This window comes from Oncorhynchus keta, chromosome 12 (assembly GCF_023373465.1).
Source record: "Oncorhynchus keta strain PuntledgeMale-10-30-2019 chromosome 12, Oket_V2, whole genome shotgun sequence".
NCBI lineage: Eukaryota > Metazoa > Chordata > Actinopteri > Salmoniformes > Salmonidae > Oncorhynchus > Oncorhynchus keta.
The window spans coordinates 27,450,747-27,476,806 of NC_068432.1; the positions used below are offsets into that span (position 1 = coordinate 27,450,747).

At 43.6% G+C, this 26,060-nt stretch overlaps 1 protein-coding gene across 6 annotated transcripts; it reads right to left on the minus strand.

Moving 5' to 3' along the window:
- Positions 1-702: 702 nt before the first annotated feature.
- Positions 703-25,526, minus strand: igsf5a (immunoglobulin superfamily, member 5a). Of its 6 annotated transcripts, XM_035782323.2 has the most exons (10): positions 25,370-25,421; positions 24,996-25,048; positions 24,839-24,916; positions 17,008-17,319; positions 7,931-8,221; positions 4,406-4,519; positions 3,542-3,566; positions 3,343-3,434; positions 2,762-2,829; positions 703-2,250 (listed from the first exon to the last, which is right to left on the minus strand). In XM_035782323.2, exons 3-10 carry the CDS (start codon positions 24,879-24,881, stop codon positions 2,143-2,145), a joined length of 1,053 nt encoding a protein of 350 aa, XP_035638216.1. In that variant the 5' UTR covers positions 24,882-24,916; positions 24,996-25,048; positions 25,370-25,421; the 3' UTR covers positions 703-2,142. The 6 variants fall into 6 exon arrangements, with proteins under 6 accessions (XP_035638216.1, XP_035638220.1, XP_035638219.1 ...); XM_035782327.2 differs by lacking the exon at positions 24,996-25,048 and having other exon boundaries at positions 2,762-2,826; positions 3,343-3,431; positions 25,370-25,526; XM_035782326.2 differs by lacking the exon at positions 24,996-25,048 and having other exon boundaries at positions 3,343-3,431; positions 25,370-25,525.
- Positions 25,527-26,060: the final 534 nt, after the last annotated feature.

The window sequence follows — 26,060 nt, forward strand, 5'->3', positions numbered from 1 at the left end:
ATATGGACTTAGTCTTTTACCAAATAGGGGTATCTTCTGTATACAACCCCTACCTTGTCACAACACAACTGATTGGCTCAAACGCATTAAGAAGGAAAGAAATTCCACAAATAAATGTTTAACAAGGCACACCTGTTTATTGAAAAACGTTCCAGGGGACTAACTCATGAAGCTGGTTGAGAGAATGCCAAGAGTGTGCAAAGCTGTCATCAAGGCAAAGGGTGGCTACTTTGAAGAATCTTACATCTAAAATATATTTTGTTAACACTTTTTTGGTTATTTACATGATTCTATATGTGTTATTTCATAGTTTAAAAAAAATCTCTTCACTATTATTCTACAATATAGAAAATAGTACAAATAAAGAAAAACCCTTGAATGAGTAGGCGTGTCCAAACTTTTCACTGGTATTGTAGGTTTGAGATAGAATGTCCTTGTGTGTGTGGTTGAGTGTATTTCTGTCAACCATCCTCTTTAATTGCTTCATAAGTCCAAGCAGCATTGTTATGCGACACCATGATGCAGATGATGTCATTTCAGATTAGAAAGCACTGAGATCCACTGATGCAGGCTGACCGATTGACTCTCCGTGGCTTTTACACCCCATGGCTTTGGGAAACTTTACCTCTGAAATGGTCATTATTATTTACCATGCTTATGTTGCACTCTGAAACTTCATATTAGTCACGGTAATGTCCTTGGTAGGAAAATTAGAAAGTGTTTATTTGATTACATCATACATCACTACACTTGACCCGGTCAAAACAATTTGACATACTTCATCTGGTAAATCCCTACCTCACAATTACAAGATGTTGCATATTACAGTAAACAATTGTTAAATGGAATGGAGGTCACTCATATGGAATTGTTGTCATTTTTATTATAAATATAGAATTGATTTATTATGATTAAGATCTGTTTGAACAAAAAGGCCCATGATAATGTAGTTATTACACTATGATAACGATGGAAGACTCTTATAGGAAATTGCTACACCATCACATTTTAAGAGTATGACAAAACTTTGTTATGGGTAGGGTTGAAATACATTCCCTGGTTTTCCGGATGATTCCTGAAATTAAGAGGGAATAAGCAGCAAATGGAATCCGCCTTCCTGGATTTCTAGAAAACCTGGACATTTCTCGAAAGTTACAAGAATTTTGCAGCCCTAGTCTCAGGTAATTGCACTTCTCAATATGTCTACCGAATCACATTGCATTCATGCCATTAACAAAATAGACCTATGGGGTAACATTCAAGAAGAGAATACGTTTGAACATTGATATAAGCCTAAACCCAAATGGCTGGAGCAGTGAGAGTTCCAACAGACTCTGACACCTTCTTATGGGCTGAAAGGAATGTGGAGGATTCTCTGAGTACTTCAGCTCACTGTCATAAACCTCTAGTTCAATCATGCTGAATTTATGAGGCCCACCACAATGCTAGCTGGTACAGTAGATAGAAATGTGGCAGTGCTGGGGCTGTGGGGGGACAAGCTCTTAACCTAACAGAGTTATGGAGCCCTGTGCTCATGACAGAGTATTGAGAGGCAGGCCTTGGTGCATCAATCAGTTTGTCAGAGTTTCCATCACATTTACTGTCAAAGAGAATTTGGGTGCATGCTTATGAACTAATTTACATTCAGTTTGCCATTATATAAAACCATATAGAAATTAATAGCTTGCCCAGTGTGAAAATGATTTATCTTCCATGTACTTTAATAAACATTGCCCCCCTCCAGGTCTCCCTTGTGAAAGAGCTCTTTCAACCTCAATTGGTCAACCTGGTTTTTCAAGTTTACACTGCTCCCCATACAGAAATTTAAAAAGCAGATGATGTCCTTTACCCCTCTGATGTTCTCCTAAAACTCAAGGAGAATTTGTTTGGTTGGCATCATATGCTCCTGCCCTTAGTTGATATAAATGTGTTTTGACATTATTTGGCCTGGTAGGTTGCCCTACAAGCAAACCCTTCGAGGCTTAGTTCCAAAATAGAGGCACCACTTTGTTTCAAAAGTTGGGGAAGTTTCCAAAATGATAACATGAAGAGCAGAGAAGGGAAACATTGAAACATTCAGAGAACATTTGACATATTTTACAGCTTGATTCTGCTGTATGTGAGTAAGATTGTACAATTCCTTCACACAATAGTAACATGTCTGTGTTTCCTGACACCAGTTACACCCAGGACGTTGTATGCACTGGCATGGCCATTTGCTGCCTGGTTACCGTTGACAAGATCAGGAATCTGGTAAACAAAAGCAAAACATAGTTTACAGTGTATACTCTTCCCTAAATGTGTCCCAAATGATACATGTGGTTTACAGTTTATGGTTAACTTCTCCCATTTAGGTAATGAAAGAGCACAGTAACACTTAACAGCTCTCTCGCACTCTCTCTTTTAGGGTTGTTGGTTCAATTCCCACGCGGGACCAGTACGAAAAAGTACATATGCACTCACTATTCTAAATCGCTTTGGATAAGACTGTCTGCTAAATTACTAAAATGTAAAATAACTAATAATCTTCAGCTGAAAATGCAATCACCCTGAAATTCTTAGGTTATGACTTATTACAGTTGACTTTAATATTACATTTGTTAAGTTTCATGAGGTACTTCTTACCAGACTCATTACTGTAATGAAAACTAATCAATTACACTGTAAATAAATAATACAGAATAAATTGACATCTGAACAAATTAAGAAATCCACATCTAAATCTAGAGGCTACCTTATGTCTCAATGTATTATTACGTACCTCAAAATGTTTTGTATAGCTAGTCTGGATGTAACCACTGTCGTTGAATTCACTGTGGGTGACACCTGCTGTAAGAAAGATACATCTCAATATTTTACCATTGGAGTGTTTTCAGGGATAGAAGAATGTGTGAACACGTGACAGCGTGGCTGTGAACACGCGACAGCGTGGCTGTGAACACGCGACAGCGTGGCTGTGAACACGCGACAGCGTGGCTGTGAACACGTGACAGCGTGGCTGTGAACACGCGACAGCGTGGCTGTGAACACGCGACAGCGTGGCTGTGAACACGCGACAGCGTGGCTGTGAACACGCGACAGCGTGGCTGTGAACACGCGACAGCGTGGCTGTGAACACGCGACAGCGTGGCTGTGAACACGTGACAGCGTGGCTGTGAACACGTGACAGCAAGAGGCTGATATAAACATACCAAGGCATAACTTAAAGAATTTTGTTAACATTAAAAATGTGTTCTGTTAATCGAAAATGTAATTCTAATCTGTGTGTAGGCATAAGTGCCTATGCGGGCGCATGTGTGTGTGTTGGTGTGTGTGTGTAAAGACAGAAATGATAGCTCCTACTTGTTTGGCCGTCTATCACGTATGCAGGGTTTTCCTTGCCCAGTCTCTGTCCCACTGCACCACCACTCATCTCGATCTGGGACCTCGTTCTCCTGGGATACATCAAACACTTCACTGCAACAATCACACTATAAACCTCACATAATGATCAAGGTAACTGATCTGGTAATTGGGGACAAAATGGTAGCAGAACTCTTACCCCATTTCCTTTTGGTAGCTGGATTCTGAAATGAACCCCGAGAGAAGATAATAATGAATCAGGTATAGACGTGTTGCTTTTGGTGATGGTAATTATGCCATGATGAATGTAGTAGGCCAAACTTTATTTGGATAGTCCATCTGTAGATGATATCTACAGACTATCAGTAACATTTCAACTAACTATCTACTAACCCTAACACTAGCTCTAAGCCTAACCTTAACCTTACCCTAACCCTTATTCTAAACCTAACCCTAACCTTAGCAAGCACTTGCTTATCAACAGATAGTTTGTTGATAGTATGACCATCAGTAGAGCATCTACAGATGGAAAATCCGGACTTTCTAAATCAAGTGTGACCGAATTAATTCTCCAACATTTGTCTCTAGACATATAGGCCTATAGGTGTTATAGACCTATAGTCAGAGATTTGACATTAGACCTCATGTGTACCCTTTCAGACAGTGATTAATCTACATCCACAAATGATCATACATAAACCTTTATACTCATTAGAAGATTTACTGCAAGTCAACCTCTTTGTTAGCATCTCCTTGAAGTCTGTTGCTTGTTGAGCTTTCCTGTATGCATCGGACATATGAGAGGCAAGCAGCGGGAGCCAAACAGTCCTAAAGTTACTATGTTTTCTGACTGGTGTGTCCTGTATTTAGATGAAGGCCTCTTCATATATATCACCCTGGCATTGTCCTAATAGAGGACCTCAGTGAGACCTGTCCTGACTCAGTCTACTTGTTTTCTACTTTCTTCAGTGAAACAGAGCAAGAGGCTCGATTTGGGCATGACTCCTGCTCCTTGGACTACAGGAGGTTTGACCTTGATACAAGCTAAAGAAAGGCTTCTTACTTGCTTCTTTTCTGCGTTTGCAGCAGAAGACGATGCCAAGGATGAGCAGCACCAGCAGAGCGAAGCCACCGATGGAACAAACGACAGCGATGAGCACAGTCCAGTCTTGGGGCTCTGGTGAAACAGTGGTCTCGAGATAAGTAAGAGTTAGTGAGTTAGTATGTATGGTTAGTAAATATCACAATGTAGACTGACATCTCAGCCTTAAACTCAGTTGGCTATTGAGATAGTAGGTTCTATTGTCCAACCTGCCACTAGTTGTTAATGTACTAAACTAATCAAACGTGTGACGGAGCTACAGAAAATGATACATGGCAATGAATGGAAGAAATGCACAACTTGTATCATGTAAGTATCTACCTGCATAAACAATGAATTCATTAACTTATTTATTAATGTAATAAGTAATTATGGAAAAATAATCACAGTCCAACAGAACAGTACAAAGGCATATGTTAAGGGAGGTAGCTCTTATCCTTTCAGAGGATTTTCTCATATTTTTTATTGCTCTAAAAATTGTAAGGCCAGCCAGGATCATCAACTTTTAATTGTGATTTTTGGCAGCACCTCAACTTGGCCAGGAACCCATAACATCCCTTTCCTGACTCAGCAAAGGTTCCCATTTCTAACAGTGTAAGCAGACCTCACTAAATCCTATCCATGTTGAAGGTACTGTCCAGGCTACTGGAAGTGACCAGACAGGGCCGGCACTATAGGCTGGCCGTAGGGGGAATGGCCCGCCCTACCTTACCTCGTTGCCTGTCCAAACATTTCAACATTGATCATTTATTTGATCGAGAAGCAAACAGAAAGACTGATTAATCTAAGATAGGTTACCTTCGCACGTATCTCACCAGAGAAAGAATCAGAGCGATCAAAATGTATCTGATGCTGCCTGGCCAAAAAGAGTATTGCATATCATACTCTTTTTAGCCAGACAGCATCAGATACATGGGCTACACACAGTAAGACAGAAAAACACTATTTCGCACGCTCGGATGCTTTCTCTGGTGAGATAGTTTCAGTCACTTGCGAATTGAAGGAAAGTTGCCGGGTGCACAGTGTACTGTTTGGATCCTGGAATTATTTTGGACAAACGTGCGAAGGTAACCTACTTTTGAAGTGATTTGTTTGACAATCAGATTAAAACATCAGACTGGTTGTGTTCATGCACATTAAAATGTAAGATCATCAAGGACAACAACCACCCGAGCCACTGCCTGTTCACCCCACTACCATCCAGAAGGCGAGGTCAATACAGGTGCATCAAAGCTGGGACCGAGAGGCTGAAAAACAACTTATATCTCAAGGCCATCAGACTGTTAAACAGCCATCACCAACACAGAGAGGCTGCTTCCTACATACAGACTCGAATCCTTGGCCACTTTAATAAATGGATTACTATTCACTTTAAATAATGCCACATTAATAATGTTTACATTACTCATCTCATATGTATATACAGTTGAAGTCAGAAGTTTTCATACATTTAGGTTGGAGTCATTAAAAATCGTTTTTCAGCCACTCAACAAATTTCTTGTTAACAAACTATAGTTTTGGCAAGTCGGTTAGGACATCTACTTTGTGTATGACACAAGTCATTTTTCCAACAATTGTTTACAGACAGATTATTTCACTTCTAATTCAATGTATCACAATTCCAGTGGGTCAGAAGTTTACATACACTATGTTGACTGTGCCTTTAACAGCTTGGAAAATTCCTGAAAATGATGTCATGGGTTGAGAAGCTTCTGATAGGCTAATTGACATCATTTGAGTCAATTGGAGATGTACCTGTGGATGTATTTCAAAGCCTACCTTCAAACTACCTCTTTGCTTGACATCATGGGAAAATCAAAAGAAATCAGCCAAGACCTCAGAAAACAAATTGTAGACCATCACACATCTGGTTCCTCCTTGGGAGCAATTTCCAAACACCTGAAGGTACCACGTTCATCTGTACAAACAATAGTACGCAAGCATAAACACCATGGGACCACGCAGCCATCATACCGCTCAGGAAGGAGATGCGTTCTGTCTCCTAGAGATGAACGTACTTTGGTGAGAAATGTGCAAATCAATCCCAGAACAACAGCAAAGGACCCTGTGAAGATGCTGGAGGAAACAGGTACAAAAGTATCTATATCCACAGTAAAACGAGTTCTATAACGACATAACCTGCAAGGCCGCTCAGCAAGGAAGAAGCCACTGCTCCAAAACCGCCATAAAAAAGCCAGACTACAGTTTTCAACTGCACATGGGGACAAAGATCGTACTTTTTGGAGAAATGTCCTTTGGTCTGATGAAACAAAACTATTTTTTTATGGCCAAATAGTTTTAACTATAGAACTATTTGGCAATAACGACCATTGTTATAATATAATAATATATAATATATGGAGGAAAAAGGGGGAGGCTTGCAAGCCGAAGAACACCATCCCAACCGTAAAGCACGGGGGTGGCAGCATCATGTTGTGGGGGTGCTTTGCTGCAGGAGGGACTGGTGCACTTAGATGATGGAACCATTAGGAAGTAAAATTATGTGGACATATTGAAGCAACATCTCAAGACATCAGTCAGGAAGTTAAAGCTTGGTCGCAAATGGGTCTTCCAAATGGACAATGACCCAAAGCATACTTCCAAAGTTGTGGCAAAATGGCTTAAGGACAACAAAGTCAAGGTATTGGAGTGGCCATCACAAAGCCCAAAGACCTTAATCCTATAGAAAATGTGTTGGCATAACTGAAAAGGCGTGTGTGAGCAACGAGGCCTACAAACCTGACTCAGTTACACCAGCTTTGTCAGGAGGAATGGGACTAAATTAACCAAACTTATTGTGGGAAGCTTGTGGAAGGCTACCCCGAAACGTTTGACCCAAGTTAAACAATTTAAAGGCAATGCTCCCAAATACTAATTGAGTGTATGCAAACTCCTGACCCACTGGGAATGTGATGAAATAAATAAAAGCTGAAATAAATCACTCTCTCTGCTATTATTCTGACGTTTTACATTCTTAAAATAAAGTGGTGATCCTAACAGACCTAAGACAGGGAATTCTTACTAGGTTTAAAGGTCAGGAATTGTGAAAAACTGAGTTAAATGTATTTGGTTAAGGTGTATGAAAACTTCCGACTTCAACTGTACTATATTTTATACCACGTATTGCATCTTGCCTATGCTGCTCGGTCATCACTCATCCATATATTTATATGGACATATTTTTATTCCACCCCTTTAGATTTGTATGTATTAGGTAGTTGTTGTGGAATTGTTCGATTATTTGTTGGATATTACTGCACTGTCGGAACTAGAAGCACAAGCGTTTCTCTATACTTGCATTAACGTCTGCTAACCATGTGTATGTGACCAATAACATTTGATTTGATACATTTCTACAGTTATATTACATGTATTTCCTATAAAAACTCATTTAAAAATGTGTGCATGCCCTTGTCCCGTGAACAAAACGTGCCCCCCTATGGAAATCAAATGCCTGTCTAACTGAAGAGTCAGAAGAGTTCTTACCAACCACCAGGTAGATGGAGCTGGACAGTGGGGTGGTCAGGGCAGATACGCTGGCCAGGCACTTCACTTGGACACTGTTGACCCCACGGACAGTGAGGAGGCTGATGGAGTTATACAGACTGTCCAGGGCCTCACTGCTACTGTTGTAGCTGTTCTGGTCCACCATGACCCCATCCACCACCCAGCTCACTGTGGGTTTAGGGAACCAACCAGAGGCCTCACACTGGACGATGGCCTGGTGGCCCTGGGCCACTGTTATGTTACCTCCCACAATCCTCACTGTGCCGCTCTCTGTGGAGGCAGACAGAAGAGAACAGTCAGCAACCGTGAGGGATGACATCTTATATGAAACACATTGAATATACTGTAGTGTTAATGTTGGACCACCTACAGAGTGGATAATTCTATAGATGTTGGAACTTAATTTGAGCCAGTTTGCTTCAGCAGGAAAATAATCCTGCAACTATGTTCTAGTATGGTAAATGCTTCCTGAATGTCCTGACTTATTAACACTGGTCCCAGCTGAGGGTTGGCCACAATGTAAACAATCAATGTAATATCGACATCCATTCAGTTGGATATTACTACTGCCTGCCTAGGAGTATTGATACATGGAGGGGAATATGTTTGTAATCAGGTAGGTCCAAATCAGGGGAATGAGAAGTCCATCCATGCACCATACTCTATATCAGGTGTGAAGGTACAACCCAGATGCAGACCATGTCGAATAAACAATAGTTTAATATTCCAACGGTGGCAGACAATGGACAGGTCATGGCAGGCAGGGCTCAGTAAACCAGAGGTGGGGCAACGGTACCGGGCAGCAGACAGGCTAAGGGAGACAAAGGGCTGTGAGACATGGGTTTGACTCTGGAGACATGAAAGGTGGGGTGAATACGAAGGGTAAGGGGCAACAGAAGATGAACAGCAGAGGGGCTAATGATCTTGGAGATGGGTAACTGGTCGATAAACCGGGGGGAGAGATTGCGGGATTCCACCCGGAATGGCAGATCCCGGGTAGATAGCCATACCTTCTGCCCGAGACGAAACCGGGGAGCCGGGGTCCGATGGCGATCCACTTGTTGTCGAAACCTGGAGGTGGTCTTGAGGAGTGCTCTCTTCCAGGTACGACGACAGCGGTAGACAAACATCTGGGCAGAAGGTATGCCGACCTCCTCTTCCTGCTCAGGGAAGAGTGGGGGATGATACCCGAGGGAACATTCAAATGGTGATAGGCTTGTGGCAGATCAGGGAAGGGTGTTGCGGGCGTAATCTGCCCACACCAGCTGCTGGCTCCAGGTGGTGGGGTTGGCGGAGACCTGGCAGCGCAGGGTGGTCTCGAGGTCATGGTTGGCTCGCTCCGACTGGCCATTAGACTGGGGGTGGAACCCAGTGGACAGGCTGGCTGATGACCCAATGAGGGTGCAGAACACCTTCCAGAACTGGGACAAGAACTGAGGGCTGTGGTCAGAGAACATGTCCACGGGCAGTCCATGGATCCGGAAGACTGCACCATGAGCTGGGCCGTCTCCTTGGCAGAGGGTAACTTGGGGAGAGGAATGAAGTGGGTGGCCTTGGAAAAGCGATCCACCACGGTCAGGATGGCGGTGTTGCCATCAGATGGGGGGAGACCCGTGATGAAGTCCAGGGAGATTGGTCCCACTCCAGGACCACGGAGTGGACAGCGTCAGGCACGAAAATCTGGTTATCTGGGACCCCCTAGGGTTCGGCTGGGACCGCTGTGCCTCCCGAACCTGTTTCCCGACCGATACCCCAGCTGACTGCCGTCGGAAGGCACGAGATGGGAAGGAGCTCCGGGGTCGGGCTCCGGGGTGGTAGCTGAGTGGTTATAGCGGTGAGACAGGGCATCCGGCTTGACATTCTTGGAACCCGGCCGGTAGGAGGGAAAAGTTGAACCGGGTAAACAGCAGGGCCCATCTCACCTGCCTGGAGTTGAGGCTCTTGGTGGTGCGGAGATACTCCAGGTTTTTGTCGTCGGTCCACACAATGAACGGATGTTCCGCCCCTTCGAGCCAGTGCCTCCATTCCTCCAATGCCATCATCACCGCGAGAAGCTCCCGATTCCCCACATCGTAATTCCTCTCCATGGAGGTGAGGTGGTGGGAGAAGAAGGCGCAGGGATGTAGCTTAAAACTTCTTTGGGATAGGTGGGAAGGTAGCGTCCCACCTGGCCAACATCCGGTGAAATGGCAGAGCGCCAAATTCAAATTAAATAACTATAAATATTAAACTTTCATGAAATCACAAGGGCAATACATCAAAATAAATCTTAACTTGTTGTTAATCCAGCCAACGTGTCAGATTTCAAAAAGGCTTTAAGGCAAAAACAAACCATGCGATTATCTGAGGACAGCATCCAGCACACAAATGCATAAAAAATTCATTTTCAACCAGGAAGTTGCGACACGAAAGTCAGAAATAGCGATAGCGATCTTCTTCTGTTGGCACTCCAAAAGGTTTCAGTTACATTACAAATGGTCCTTTTGTTCGATAGATTTCTTCTTTATATCCATAAAATCTCAGTTTAGCTGGTGCGCTTCAGTCAATAATTCACTCGGTTTCTATCAGTCAAAATGCAAACAAAATTAATCCCAAACATTACCAATAAACTTATCCAAACAAGTCAATCAACGTTTATAATCAAGCCTTAGGTACCCTAAAATGCAAACAAACAATACAATTTAAGACGGAGAATCGTTATTGTCTTTACCGGAGATAAACAAAAATTACCCGCTCTCGGCCATGCGCATGGAAACACTACAGACAAAATGGGAGCCCTTAGAAAAACGACTTCTTCTCCCACATTTTTCCAAAAACCAGCCTGACTCTTTCTAAAGACTGTTGACATCTAGTGGAAGCCCTAGGAACTGCAATCGGGCATGATTTTGCCCTATTATAAAAGTGCCAGCCATTGAAATCAGTGATAGGATGAAAAAAACATTTCTTGGGATGGTTTGTCCTCGTGGTTTCATCTGACATTTCAGTTCTGTTATACTCACAGACATTATTTTAACAGTTGTAGAAACTTTGGAGTGTTTTCTATCCGATTCTACCAATTATATGCATATCCTACCTTCTGGGTCTGAGTAGCAGGCAGTTTACTTTGGGCACGCTTTTCACCGGAAGTCAAAATACCGCCCCCTATCCCAAAGAAGTGTTAAGGTCCAGGGCATTGGCCACCACAAACTGGAGGTGAACCCCAGGAAGCGTTGCAGCTGCACCCTGGATGTAAGCTGAGGTCAATCCACCACCGCTTTCACCTTCTTGGGATCCATCTTGACGCTCTCAGCAGAGATGATGTAGCTCAGAAAGGGCAAGGTGGAGCGATGGAACTCACACTTTTCCGCCTTAACGAACAACTGATCCTCCAGCAGGAGCTGGAGAACCTGCCGGACATGGAGCACGTGTTCTTGGGGGCAGCGGGAGAAGATGAGGATGTCATCAATGTAGACGAAGACGAACTGGTTCAGCATATCGCGGAGAACGTCATTCACCGGAGCTTGGAACACGGCAGGGGCGTAGGTGAGGCCAAAGAGCATGACCAGATATTCATAGTGGCCGCTGGCTGTGTTGAAGGCGGTCTTCCACTCGTCCCCCTCTCGTATCCGCAACAGGTGGCAGGCATTACTTAGATCCAGCTTGGAGTACACAGTGGCCCCCTGGAGCGGCTTGAAGGCTGCGGAAATGAGTGGAGTGGATGACTGTTCTTTACAGTGATGCCATTGAGTCCCTGGTAGTCAATGCACAGGCGCAGGATCTTGTCCATCTTCTCCACGAAGAAGAACCCTGCGCCAGTGGAAGAGGAAGAGGGACAGATAAATCCAGTATCTAGGGAGTCCCCAATGTAGTCCTCCATAGCCTTGGTTTCCGGTCCCGACGGCGAGTACAGACTCCCCCGGCAAAACGTGGTGCTAGTGAAAAGGTCAATCTCGCAGTCATAGGGACGGTGTGGTGTAAGGGAAGTTGCCCAGGACTTGCTGTGACACCTCCCGGAGATCCTGGTATTCAGCGGGAATGGTGGAGAGATCCGGAACCACCTCCAAGGACCCAGGAAGACATCCCGGGGCAGGTTATGCCGACTTCAGACAATGGGTGTGACAGAACAAATTCAAGCCCATGATGGCACCTGTAGACCAGTTGATGAGTGGACTGTGTCGCTGGAGCCAGGAGAATCCCAAAAACATGAGGATCTGGGGGGACTTGATGAGCAGGAACTGAACGGTCTTGCTGTGATTCCCTGACACACGTATGTTGATAGGAGTGGTATTATAGCTGACCCGACCAATAGAGCACCCATCCAATGCTCTAACATCCATGGGAATGGAGAGAGGCTGAGTGGGAATATTCAGCTCAGAAGCCAGTGTGACATCCAAAAAGCTCTCATCGGCCCCAGAGTCAAGGAGGACCCAAAGAGATTTGGACTGGTTTCCCCACAGCAGAATGACATATAAAGGGTTGTGAGTAAGGAAAGGAGAAAAGTCCCCCTAATAGCCCACCAGAGTACTCGCTCCTACCGGTGAGCCTGCACTTTTACCGAGCAGGAGGACACAAAATGACCCGCAATACAGACAGCTCCTTGTGCTGACACTGTGTTGCCATTCCGCTGGCGACAGCCCAGCCCTGACTAGCTGCACGGGCTTGGGAAACAGTGCCTTGGCCCTCCTCGGTGACTCTTGAGAAATGTAGGGAAATCTCGGGTGCTCTCGGCCACGGGACCGTCGGGGACTTCTGGGAGGACTCGGAGGCAAGGTCGTGCGAGTGAAATCGAATTTCCTCTCGATCTGTCATTCCCGCAATCGCCCATCGATGTGGATGGTCAAAGCGATGAGGGGGTCAAACTCTGTGGGTAACTCCCGAGCCGCAAGCTCCTCCTTAACCTCCTCCGAGTTGCTGTGCAGGAACATGTCGAACAGTGGTTCCGGGTTCCACGCACTCTTAGCTGCCAACGTACTGAATTCCACTGCATAGTCGGCCACAGTGCGGGCATCCTGCTGGAACTGGATTAGCTTCCGGGCAGCTTCTCTCCAGGAGAAAGGGGCATCAAGAACCTTCCTCACCTCTCCCACGAACCCCTCCAGGCTCTCGCATATGGCCGGCTGCTGTTCCCATACAGCGGTAGCCCAGGTGAGAGCCCTTCCAGACATCAGCGTGATGAGGTAGGCTATTTTGGAGCAATCCGATGGGAAGGAGGAGGGCTGAAGCTCGAAAATGAGGGCACACTGAGCTAGAAACACCTGACAGGTGCTCAGCTCTCCATTAAAGCGTTGCGCAGGAGGTAAACGGGGGAGGTGGAGTGGCCGGTGGAGAGGCATTGCTAACCGCCAAATTGCTGAGGCGCGGTGGGGTTACCAGCAGCATGTCCAATGCCCAGTCATGGTGCTCAGCCAACGTTTGGACCCTCTCTATCAGCCCATGAAGCAATTCCTCATGCCTACCCATGGAGGCTCCTTGGGAGGAGATGGCGTTGCGCAGCTGGCCCGGGTCTGCTGGGTCAGTCATGGCCTGTTTGTACAATCAGGTGTGAAGGTACGACCCAGATGCAGACCACGTAGAATAAACAATAGTTTAATATTCCAACAGGGGCAGGCAATAGACAGGTCAAGGCAGGCAGGGGTCAGTAAACCAGAGGTGTTAAACCAGAGGTATAAATACACAGGGGATAATGGAGAAGATGGGCGACACCTGGACGGGGGTGGAGACAATCACAAAGACAGGTGAAACAGATCAGGGTGTGACACCATAGAAACAAGACCAAATCAATATCCAATAAAGGTAATCAAATAGAGCCAGCAGGAGCCGCAATAAGATGAACAGTAAATTGTAACCGTGAATGTGTAAATGGCATACCATCACCCAAGCCACTAGAGCAAGGAGTACAAAACAGAGTCAACCAAGGACGACCACACTCGCATGATGAGTGCCCTTGCCTGAGATTTGAAGACTTGCATTAGCTCCCTGAGCTAATGCATAGGCGTTTAGCTCAGCAGGCTAGAAGGATAGTAGTCTTATGGCACACAAGAGACCAGGGTTCAAATTCTAGGTCAATCACACATTTTGCTGAAGTGCTAATAAAAACAGATGTCAGCTCTATAAAACAAAAAATGTCAAAAGAGTGTTCAGTAAAGATCAACTGAATTGAGAATATTCATTCCCGTTGCGATTTATAATCAAATACCAAAATGTTTTTCAACATCTTGTCTCCAGGCTGGAATCTTTGTCTCAGAACATCTGATGCCAAACTTTATTCCTCTCTTTTTTGTGTGAACTCTACCATGTGGAAATAGGCAAATTTTGCAAATAATGAGCCTCCCCCTATGCATGGTGCAACTCTTCAAAATAGTCCATAAATGCTGAGCTCTACAAGGCATTTGCATATCCACAGTGTGTTTCCCCTATGCTTGGTTGGTTTTTCTATCATTTTGGGGATAGAAAAGTCATCATAAGGATAGTACAAAACAGGAAAATTCTTCCTCATGGGGACATTTCCAGCATGCCCATGAGGACAACTGCTATTCTAAGCTCAGAGGTTTGGTTTAGGGTTAGGGTTGCAATGAGGATTAGGGTCAGAATTTGGGTTAGGGCAAGGGGTTAGTGGTTAGGTTTAGATTTAGAGTTAAGGTTAGGAATTAGGTTTAGGTTAGGGTTACGGGTTAGGGTAAGGGATTAGGGAACATATTCATTGTAGTTCCACACGAGGATAGAAGAACATCACGTGTGTGTGTGTGGGGGGGATGCAGGAGAAACTCGCTGCTCTGAACTAAGCTGAACACTCTGTCTCCCATTCCATGTACCAAAATGCTGCCGTTGGTGAGGACATTCTCACCTTCACTGTTAAGGCGAGGTTGAAAGTTCTACCAACAAAATATTATCTACCACTCTGGTACCCTGCAAATCATGACCAAATCAGTATTCTACATGAGTCAAATATAATGGAGTCTATTGTCCATGTTGTTAATGCACACAAGCATAAACATTCTTGTGTAAGGGGAAGCTGGTTTGATGTTGATGCCTTTGCCGAGAAGCTGCTTAAGTACCAGCCCATCGGGGAGATGCAAGATGGTGGTGCTGGATTGCAGTGCATGGCCTCCAGATTGCTGGTCTGATACTGCTTTGTTTTCGCTGTCATGTAAAAATCTTCCCAGCGGAAATAGTTCCCAATCGTTCTGATTGTGACATCATGTTGTAACTTTCCCAGTCAATAATTGCACACGCGGCTGAGCTCCTTTAGATGTTTCTCCCCACACATTTACATTTTTACATTTAAGTCATTTAGCAGACGCTCTTATTCAGGGCGACTTACAAATTGGTGCATTCACCTTATGACATTACTACTACTACTACTTACACAGGATTGCAGTGCATGGCCTCCAGATTGCTGGCCTGACAAAAACAAGAGCAAAGCAGTTGGCTAGGTACTGCTCTGTTTTCGCTGTCATGTAAAAATCTTCCCAGCGGGAAATAGTTCCCAATCGTTCTGATTGTGACATCATGTTGTAACTTTCCCAGTCAATAATTGCACACGCGGCTGAGCTCCTTTAGATGTTTCTCCCACACCCCCTTGCCCTTGATTTAGCTAGCTAGCTAACTAAGTAACAAATATATGCAGTGTCAATTGAAAAAGTAGCGCCCAAGTCTTTGCAAACGCAAAAAATCTCTCCTCATGTCAATCCTCAGCACTTTGATGTGAGAGTCCGGGTATTTATATGCAGAGCTCACGCATCAACAAGCATCTGATTGGTCCCTGGCCACCATTGATTTGCATTGAGAACTATTTCAAGCTGGGAAGAGTTTTAAATGACAGTGGGCAGAAGGAGGTGCTTTCTGTACCCTTGAGTGCCATTCATACAGGGACCTTTGAAATGTTTGGATACTTTTTTAATGTAAACCTGATAGGTGAATCCAAATAAAGTATATATAGTGTGTGTGTGTGTGTGTGTGTGTGTGTGTGTGTGTGTGTGTGTGTGTGTGTGTGTGTGTGTGTGTGTGTGTGTGTGTGTGTGTGTGTGTGTGTGTGTGTGTGTGTGTGTGTGTGTGTGTGTGTGTGTGTGTGTGTGTGTGTGTGTGTGTGTGTGCACTTGTGTGCGTGACTTGAGGAGATTGCGCTTCAAATAAATGCTTACCATCAAAGTAAGCAGTAGAGTTCAATGAACCATAATGCAAATCCTACAGCTCCCATCCACTAGTGTGTTTTATCTTACCCTTGTCTAGGAGCCAAAGCATACTTGCTGATTGGAAACAACGGATGCAAGGGTGGTGTACAAAGTATTGTGGTGTACAATGTTTCTCTGGGATCCATAGACCAGCACTGTATTTTCTCTGCACAATTGCTAATGTGTAGATTGGCTACAGCAAAAATACTTACTGTACATGGACTTGGTTCATTGGTTATTTATTACACTAATCACTTTTGGCAACTGTGGCAAATTAGTTAGACAGAGAAAACTTGCCTTACCCACTGGGCACAGACGTCAGTTCAACATCTGGTTTTGATTTACATTTGGTTGTGCTGACAATTAACGCGAACTCAATGTGAAATCCACCAAAAATGTCACCCTGCCCCAGTTACTCTGCAGTTTATTAATTCATTTAATTTAATCTCCTCAACAATGGTACTCTATCATTTCAGTAAAGGTGATTATTTAAATCAACTCCATATTCTAACCTTGGATTATATAGAAGCTCATCAAAAGTATTTTAAAGAGTTATTTCTGTCTGAATCAGACTGTTCCATCTGCCTAATACATGGATCCTTATTCCTGTGTTGATGATTAGCCAGGACCTGCTGAGAGAACAGATTATTATCCCTTTCTATGCTCAGAGTTTACAGTGTGCTACCACTTCTCTACTCTCTGATCTTACAGTGTATACTACTGCTCTCCAGAGCATAGGTCGGTCATTACACTACTGTCATCTATAGTGATACTGTATGTGCACAGCCTATACAGTGCAGAATGAGATGGGAAAAATACATTATTTTACTACTCTGCACATTTTGATTCCAGTAAAGAGGCCAGTCTTCACTTCTAAGGATGAAATATTGAGGATTTGTTCCCAACCTTGGACAAAGAGCTGAGCGGTCTGGGTCGGCTTTTCCTGGACGCCACAGCTGACGTCACCAGAGTCGTTCCTCCAGGCGTCCCGGATGATGAACTCCCAGCAGTATATGTCGGCGCTGGAGTAGTTTTTAACGGAGAAACGACGGTTGTGCTCAGACACACCGGTGCCACTGTTGATGGTGAGGACCAAAACAGTTTTAAGCATCCATGACATGGAGTACCAGGCCTCAGACAGGCTGATGTTAAACCGAGCCTCTGAGCCCCGTAGCACAGTCACATTCAGGGGCTCCAGCTGAGGGACTCCTGAGACTCCTGGAGAGGAGAGGAGAGGAGAGGAGAGGAGAGGAGAGGAGAGGATCCACGTGTGGTTAGAGTTGTGGGTGAGAGGAGATATTGATTATCTATTTGTCATTTGTTATATTTGAGATCATTAAGTTTGCTGACGGCACAACAGTTGTAGGCCTGATCACCGACAACAATGAGACGGCCTATAAGGAGGAAGTCAGAGAACTGTCCGTGTGGTGCCAGGACAACAACCTCTCCCTCAATGTGAGCAAGACAAAGGAGCTAATCGTGGACTACAGGAAAAGGCCGGCCGAACAGGCCCCCATTAACATCAACAGGGCTGTAGTGGAGCGGGTCAAAAGTTTCAAGTTTCTTGGTTCCCACATCACCAACTAACTATCATGGTCCAAACATACTAATACTTGTGGTCCTTCTGTAGCTCAGTTGGTAGAGCATGGCGCTTGTAACGCCAGGGTAGTGGGTTCGATTCCCGGGACCACCCATACGTAGAATGTATGCACACATGACTGTAAGTCGCTTTGGATAAAAGCGTCTGCTAAATGGCATATATTATTATATTATATATTAAGACGGTCGTGGGGAGGGCACGACAAAACCTTTTCACCCCCAGGAGATTGAAAAGATTTGGCATTGGTCCCCAGATCCTCAAAAGGTTCTACAGCTGCACCATCCTGACAGGTTGCATCACCGCCTGGTATGGCAACTGCTCAGCATCGGACCGTAAGGCACTACAGAGGGTAGTGAGAACGGCCCAATACATCACTGGGGCCAAGCTTCCTGCCATCCAGGACCTATATAATAGGCGGTGTCAGAGAAAAGCTTATAAAATTGTCAGAGACTCCAGTCACCCAAGTGTTTATAGACTGTTTTCTCTGCTACTGCACGGCAAGCGGTACTGGAGCGCCAAGTCCAGCACCAAAAGGCTCCTCAACAGCTTCCACCCACAAGCCATAAGACTGCTGAACAATTCATAAAAACACCACTGGACAATTTACATTGACCTCTCCTCCCTTTTGTACACTCGCTGTTTGTTTGTTATCTATGCATGTACAGATTACCTCAACTAGCTTGTACCCCTGCACACTGACTCGGTACCGGTGCCCCCTGTATATAGCCTCGTTATTGTTATTCTTATTGTGTTACTTTTATTATTACTTTTTATTTTAGTCTACTTGGTAAACATTTTGTTAATGGTTAATGTCTTGTAAGTAAGCATTTCACGGTAAAGTCTACACTTGTTGTATTCGGCGCATGTGACAAATACATTTTATTTATTTTTTATTTAGTTTGATATATTTGTGAGTTGTTAGGTACAGTTTGCAAGATAAGCACAGATATGATAAGCTTTTGTTGAAGAACATTCACTACAGAGTGAAGTTGAAATAGCTATGAAAGGGCCAGCATGACGATTGTTGTTTATGGCCCTATGTGGGGGGGAATAAACTCATTCTGTTCACAAGTTTGATCCTTGTTGTTGAGTGTAGTCAACTTGGCTGGTCTCCTTGGAGATGGATGTTCCCCTGAACTTATACATTTGTAATGATTCTGAGCCACTACACCGCTCAAAAGGAGAGCTCAGAGCCACTTCCACTACTGCTACTACTGGGGTCGGACTGCTGCCGCTACGACTTCTGCCGCTGCTACTTCTTGGTCCAAGAGAGTGGAGTGGAGCCGAACCGAACCGATGGTGCTCCAATGCCCAGATGACTGATGCAACGCATGCTATTTCCCAGAAATGGGATGATTGACTTTTCTAACCCTTGTGAGTGATTTGAGTGACTTGAGTGAGTGATTTGCCTTGGGGCCTTAGCACCTGTATTCTTGTCTTTGCTGCAAGTGCCACACCTTTAGAACAGTAAACCTCGAGAACCCTCTTGACTCATTATTCTGTCGATAGAACAAGTTCCTAAAACAGTCTCAGGTGTTTGGAATGTTGGGCCTGTTTACACTCTGAGGTGCTCATTCATTACATAATAATAGATGCATTTTACAAAGCTCTTTTCATACAGAAAAAATGCATCTTAAAAAAATGCATCTAAGGAGCCCCATGGAGCTCCAATGAGACATGGATAGGCTTTCAGCAAAGTGACTTTCACTTTTACTTGAGTCATTTTCTATTAAGGTATCTTTACTTTTACTCAAGTATGACTATTGGGTACTTTTTCCACAATTGCTTGTAATGACAGAGTTGTGGGTTTGATTCCAACGAGGGACCAGTGTGAATGAAAATGTATGCACTCACTACTGTAAGTCACTCTCGATAAGAGCATCTGCTAAATGACAAAAAATTGATGAGGCTACTTGTGGCTACTTTGAAGAATCTAAAATGTAAGATATATTTTGAGTTGAGTCGCTGGCCATGGCATAACACTTCCTGCTGATTGCAGGAAATCATGCACAGAACGAGCAGTATGGCTGGTGGCATTTTCAAGCTGGAGGGTCATGTCAGGATGAGCCTGCAAAAAGGGTACCACATGAGGGAGGAGAATGTCTTCTTTGTAACGCACAGCGTTGAGATTGCCTGCAATGACAACAAGCTCAGTCCGATGATGCTGTGACACACCGACCCAGACCATGACCAACCCTAAACCTCCAAATCGATCCCGCTCCAGAGTACAGGCCTCGGTGTAAAGCTAATTCTTTCGACTATAAACGTGAATCCGACCATCACCCCTGGTGAAACAAAACCGCAACTCGTCAGTGAAGAGCACTTTTTGTTTTGCCAGTCCTGTCTGGTCCAGTGACGGTGGGTTTGTGCCCATAGGCGATGTGGTTACCGGTGCTGTCTGGTGAGGACCTGCCTTACAACAGGCCTACAAGCCCTCAGTCCAGCCTCTCTCAGCCAATTGCGGACAGTCTGAGCACTGATGGAGGGATTGTGCATTCCTGGTGTAACTTGGGCAGGTGTTGTTGCCATCCTGTACATGTCCCTCAGGTGTGATGTTCGGATGTACCAATCCTGTGCAGGTGTTGTTACACGTGATCTGCCACTGCGAGGATGATCAGCTGTCCGTCCTGTCTCCCTGTAGCGCTGTCTTAGGCATCTCACAGTATGGACATTGCAATTTATTGCCCTGGCCACATATGCAGTCCTCATGCCTCCTTGCAGCATGCCTAAGGCACATTCACGCAGATGAGCAGGGACCCTGGGCATTGTTCTTTGGTGTTTTTCAGAGTCAGTAGAAAGGCCTCTTTAGTATCCTACATTTTCATAACTGTGACCTTAATTGCCTGCCGTCTGTAAAATGTTAGTGTCTTAACGACCATTCCACAGGTGCATGTTCATGAATTATTCATGGTTCATTGAACAAGCATAAGAAACAATGGTTAAACCCTTTACAATGAAGATCTGTGAAGTTATTTGGATTTTTACGAATTATCTTTGAAAGACAGGGTCCTGAAAAAGGGGCGTTCCTTTTTTTGCGGAGTTTATATTTAAATATTTACAATTTCATAAAATGTTGTTACATGTAGTCTTCTGGTTCAACCATAATGCATAATAAACATGATCAACAGAGGGAACATATTTGGTGTACTCTGATAAGGTGGAGAAAGAATACATTAATTTACAAGACCTGTTCACAGAAAATATAATTGGTCATAAGATGGGCCTGAGATCAAAGTCAATATTCAGACCACTAGGGGTAAATGTGTTTAAAATAGGACATCCAGTAAGCCTCCCTCTAGTAGTTGGATCTCCATGTTACCTCCTCTCCTTGGTAGAGCAACATGCTCAATGCCTGTGTATTTGAGGGAGGAGATGGGATGGTTAGCTTCAACAAAGTAAGCTGCTATTGGATTGTTAGTGTTCTCACACCTGATAGAGCTGCGGTGTTCAGCTATGCATTATTTTAATTGTCTTTTTGTTTGTCCTACCTGGCTTTCCCACATGTACAGGTGATGAGATAGATTACCCCCGTTGTCTTGCATGAGATGATCCCCCTAACAGGAATTTTTCAACCTCTATGTGGGAGTCTGAAGAAGGATGTTGTTCTAGTGCTATTGCTATTATTGGAATGGGTGTCAAGAGTGTCTGAGTGAGCTCAAGGGGCAGGTCAGATCTCACCAAGTTATCTACATTATTGTGACCATGCTTATAGACCACCAGTGGAGGCTCCTTGAAGAGGTGTGCAATTTTTTTGTCTGATTGCAAAATATGCCAGTGCTTTTTCAGGATTGCTTTCATTTTCTCAGAACACTTGGTGTACTTAGTGCAAAACACCATTGTTTTTTGTCTTTGATTTAGTTGTTAGCAATTCCTCTCTTGGTTTTTGAGATATTTTCATCATTGCAGCATTAAGAGTTTTGTCCTTGTAGCCTCTCATTTTGAATGTATCGGTCATTGTCTTAGCATTGTTGTCAAAATCTGACTGGTGGCCACAGATTCGTTTAACTCTGCATAACTGGATATATGGTAGACCATTCTTGAGGGGAAGGGGATGCATACTATCCGCACATACTGTAGCAGGGTACCCCAGTCTGCAGCAGTCCAATCCCTGTACCTTTTGCAGAATATCAGTCTGTCCCTTATGTTTTCCTGGAGAGAAGTGGCTTCTTTGCTGCCCTTCTTGACACCAGGCCATCCACCAAAAATCTTAGCTTCACTGTGTGTGCAGATGCATTCACACCTGCCTGCTGCCATTCATGAGCAAGCTCTGTACTGGTGGTGCCCCGGCCCCACAGCTGAATCAACCTTAGGAGACTGCCCTGGCGCTTGCTGGACTTTCTTGGGCACCCTGAAGCCTTCTTCACAACAATTGAACCGCTCTCCTTGAAGTTCTTGATGATCCGATAAATGTTTTTTTAGGTGCAATCTTACTGGCAGAAATATCCTTGCCTGTGAAGCCCTTTTTGTGCAAAGCAATGATGGCGGCACATGATGTCAGTTGGTCCTTTTGTGGCAGGGCTGAAATGCAGTGGAAATGTTTTTGGGGGATTCAGTTCATTTGCATGGCAAAGAGGGACTTTGCAATGGATTGCAATTCATCTGATAACTCTTCATAACATTCTGGAGTATTTGCAAATTGCCATCATACAAACTGAGGCAGCAGACTGTGAAAATTCATGCTTGTGTCATTCTCAAAACTTTTGGCCACGACTGTACATAACCTGGTTCAAGCGTTTATGACATTACCCTGAAGAAGGCACAGTGATGCCGAAACGTTGGTGGGTTTTTTTAAATACTGGGAGGTTATACATATGGAGTGTGCGGCTCTCTTTGTTATTATAGTAAAGTACTTTAAAGTACTACTTAAGTGTTTTTTGATGTATCTTTACTTCACTTTACTATTTATATTTTTGACTACTTTTACTTCACTACATTACTTAAGAAAATAATGTACCCTTTACTCCATACATTTTCCCTGACACCCAAAAGTATTCGTCACATTTTGAATGCTTAGCCGAACAGGAAAATGGTCCAATTTACGTACTTACCAACAGAAAATCATTGATCATCCATACTGCCTCTGATCTGACGGACTCATTAAACACACATGCTTCGTTTGTAAATTATGTCTAAATGTTGGTGCCCCTGGCTATCCGTAAAAATAAAAAAATAAAAACTGGTGCCGTCTGATTTGCATAAAATAAGTCATTTTGATACTTAAATATATTTTATTAATTACATTTACTTTTGTTACTTAAGTATATTTAAAACCAAATCATTTTAGACTTTTACTCAAGTAGTTTTTACTGGGTGACACACTTTTACTATATATTTTTTATTTTTCATTTTTTTCCTTTATTTAACCAGGCAAGTCAGTTAAGAACAAATTCTTATTTTCAATGACGGCCTAGGAACAGTGGGTTAACTGCCTGTTCAGGTGCAGATTTGTACCTTGTCAGCTCAGGGAAATTTGAACTTGCAACCTTCCGGTTACTAGTCCAACGCTCTAACCACTAGGCTACCTACCCTGCCGCCTATTAAGGTACAGTGCCTTCGGAAAGTATTCAGACCCCTTTACTTTTTCCACATTTTGTTACATTACAGCCTTTTTCTAAAATGTATTAAATAGTTTTTTCCCCTCATCAATCTACACACAATACCCCATAATGACAAAAAAAATGTAAATATCACATTTACATACTGTAAGTATTCAGACCCTTTACTCAGTACTTTGTTGAAGCACCTTTGGCAGCGAATACAGCCTCGAGTCTTCTTGAGTATGACGCTACAAGCTCGTCACACATGTACTTGGGGAGTTTCTCCCATTCTTCTCTGTAGATACTCTCCAAGCTCTGTCAGGTTGGAAGGGGAGCGTAGTTGCAAAGCTATTTTCAGGTCTCTCCAGACATGTTCAATCGGGTTCAAGTCCGGGCTCTGGCTGGGCACTCAAGGACATTCAGAGATTTGTCCTGAAGCCACTCATGCGTTGTCTTGGCTGTGTACTTAGGGTTGTGAACTTTCGCACCAGGCTGAGGTCCAGAGCGCTCTGGAGCAGGTTTTCATCAAGGATCTCTCTCTGTACTTTGATCTGTTCATCTTCCCCTCGATCCGGACTAGTCTCCCAGTCCCTGCCACTAAAAGAATATCCCTACAGCATGATGCTGCCACCACCATGCTTCACCGTAGGAATGGTGCCAGGTTTCCTCCAGAAGTGACACTTGGCATTCAGGTCAAATAGTCTTGGTTTCATCAGACCAGAGAATCTTGTTTCTTGTGGTCGGAGACCTTAAGGTGCCCCATGCACAGTATCATCAGCTTACAGCGAGTGTATCAAAGAAATTCAGATAATGAGTGGAATATATTTGCATATATAACCAAAGTATTTCAGCAGTGAATTGTACACTGCACTCCAAATGGTAGCACACAAGAGTGAAGCACACTGGCTGATGGAGAATGATGTACAATATTTACAACCACATCCATATATGATTTGGTTTTACCTTCTAACATAAATTGATGTCAAATTGATACATTTATGAGGTACAAATATATAAATGTACTCAGTCAATCAAACATGTGCTTCGAGTTTTGAAACATGAGCCATTTTGATGATCTGTTTATATTTCTGTGCTTAGAGTTGTGAAAATGTACCACATACTTGGGGAAATTGCACCAAAGTGATTGGAGAAAAAAAACTGCACTATCCTGATGAGACCTGACTCATAAAGTTTCCTTAAGAAGGAAGCAATATTATAGCCTGGTGTAGTCAACGTAAAGCCGTATCCATTAGGCATGTTAAATCAGAGACCTGTATTTCTCTGCATTGCTGTGATAAACACGAGAAGGCCTCATGCGAAATGAACAGCTTTAATCACTCCCAAACGAGACCAGTCTAACTAGGGCAAGATGAAGCCAGGGATAAATGATATGCTGAGCTGGGTTCTAATGCTCGTTCAGTGAAATATAGTTGGATGTTTATTCACTATTATGAAATGTTTGGGTAATCCCAATTGCGACGTCAACTATGGATTTTGTCCCCATCCTATCATATTCAGTAGATTTGTTTCAATTGTGAGTATATGCGATGTAGTGTGTCAAATGTGTATATGTGTGCATAGAATATTGAGGTCTGCTCACCTGTTGCATAGAGTAAAAGCAACGTGAAGAAAACACTGGCCATGTTGCCCAGGTAACAGTCATGCTAATATTCCCTGCCTGTAATATAAAAACAAAAAAGACAATGGCATGGAAACAACACAGCGGGCAGCAAAATAGTGTACACATTCAAACAGACCTGAGCTCTGAACGCTACATTTTTCACCAAGGAATGTTGTGCAAGGAACTCCCCTGTTCACAAAAACACAAACATTCTCTGATTGATCGCTGATCAAAGACTCACTACAGCCCAACCACAGAAACATTATATCTTAATAACTTATCTTCTCGAACAAACATTAATCAAACAAAATATATTATTGAAACAAAATATATTTCAATAATTGCAGTCTCATAGATCCGTCCATTCAGAGTACCGACAGAATCATACTTCCTCCCTAAGTCTTTCCCTCAACAACAACAAACAAGATCATTCTGAAATTGCATTTTTCTTTAGGAAATATTCCTACTGAGATCCAATGTACATCGACATACATCATTCTAATAACTTACTTGTTGAAGACTCTTAGAGCGATGACTAAAATGGATCCAAGGTTAATTTCCTGTTGAATCAGACCTAGTAAATAGAGGGACTCCACCTTCAGGTGAAACCAAATGTAGCTTCACTCCCCCATATACATCTACCTCTACAGAGAGCAAGGTCCACCCATGTAACAGTTCCCTTATCAGTCACACTTGCATGAGTGAGTGCTTAAGCGTTTGTTTGAGTGTGTGTCACAGTTTCACCTTGTTGCATAGAGATTATTGGCATAGTTAAGCTTGCTGGTAGAGCAGAAGGTTACCAGAGTCAACTGAAGTAGGTTGTCTACCCAACAGATTACCTTAGGGGGCTTTGATCCCTACATGACACATCTGGGATGTCGTCTGGGGTGAATAATACCACAGAGCAGTGGTGTTGTGATACAAACACACAACAGCCTTTAAGCAGACACACCCATGTGTTGCATTCGGTGCCATGTTTTAGTGTAAGTACATCAATTTCAATCTGAGTTTTTTCAACATGGGGCCACATACTTCTGACCCAGATACAGTGCCTTTGGAAAGTATTCAGACCCCTTGACTTTTTCCACATTTAGTTACCTTACATCCTTATTCTAAAATTGATTAAATAAATAAAAATCCTCAGCAATCTACACAAAATACCGCATAATGACAAAGCAAAAAAAAGGTTGTTAGCTATTTC

Coding starts and splice junctions, on each gene's coding strand:
- igsf5a (XM_035782322.2), bottom strand. CDS start 24,881: ATGGCCAGTGTTTTCTTCACGTTGCTTTTACTCTATGCAACAG. Junction 3,435..3,541: donor AGCTACCAAAAGGAAATGGG/GTAAGAGTTCTG, acceptor GATGTATCCCAG/GAGAACGAGGTCCCAGATCG. Junction 2,251..2,761: donor GCTATACAAAACATTTTGAG/GTACGTAATAAT, acceptor TTTGTTTACCAG/ATTCCTGATCTTGTCAACGG.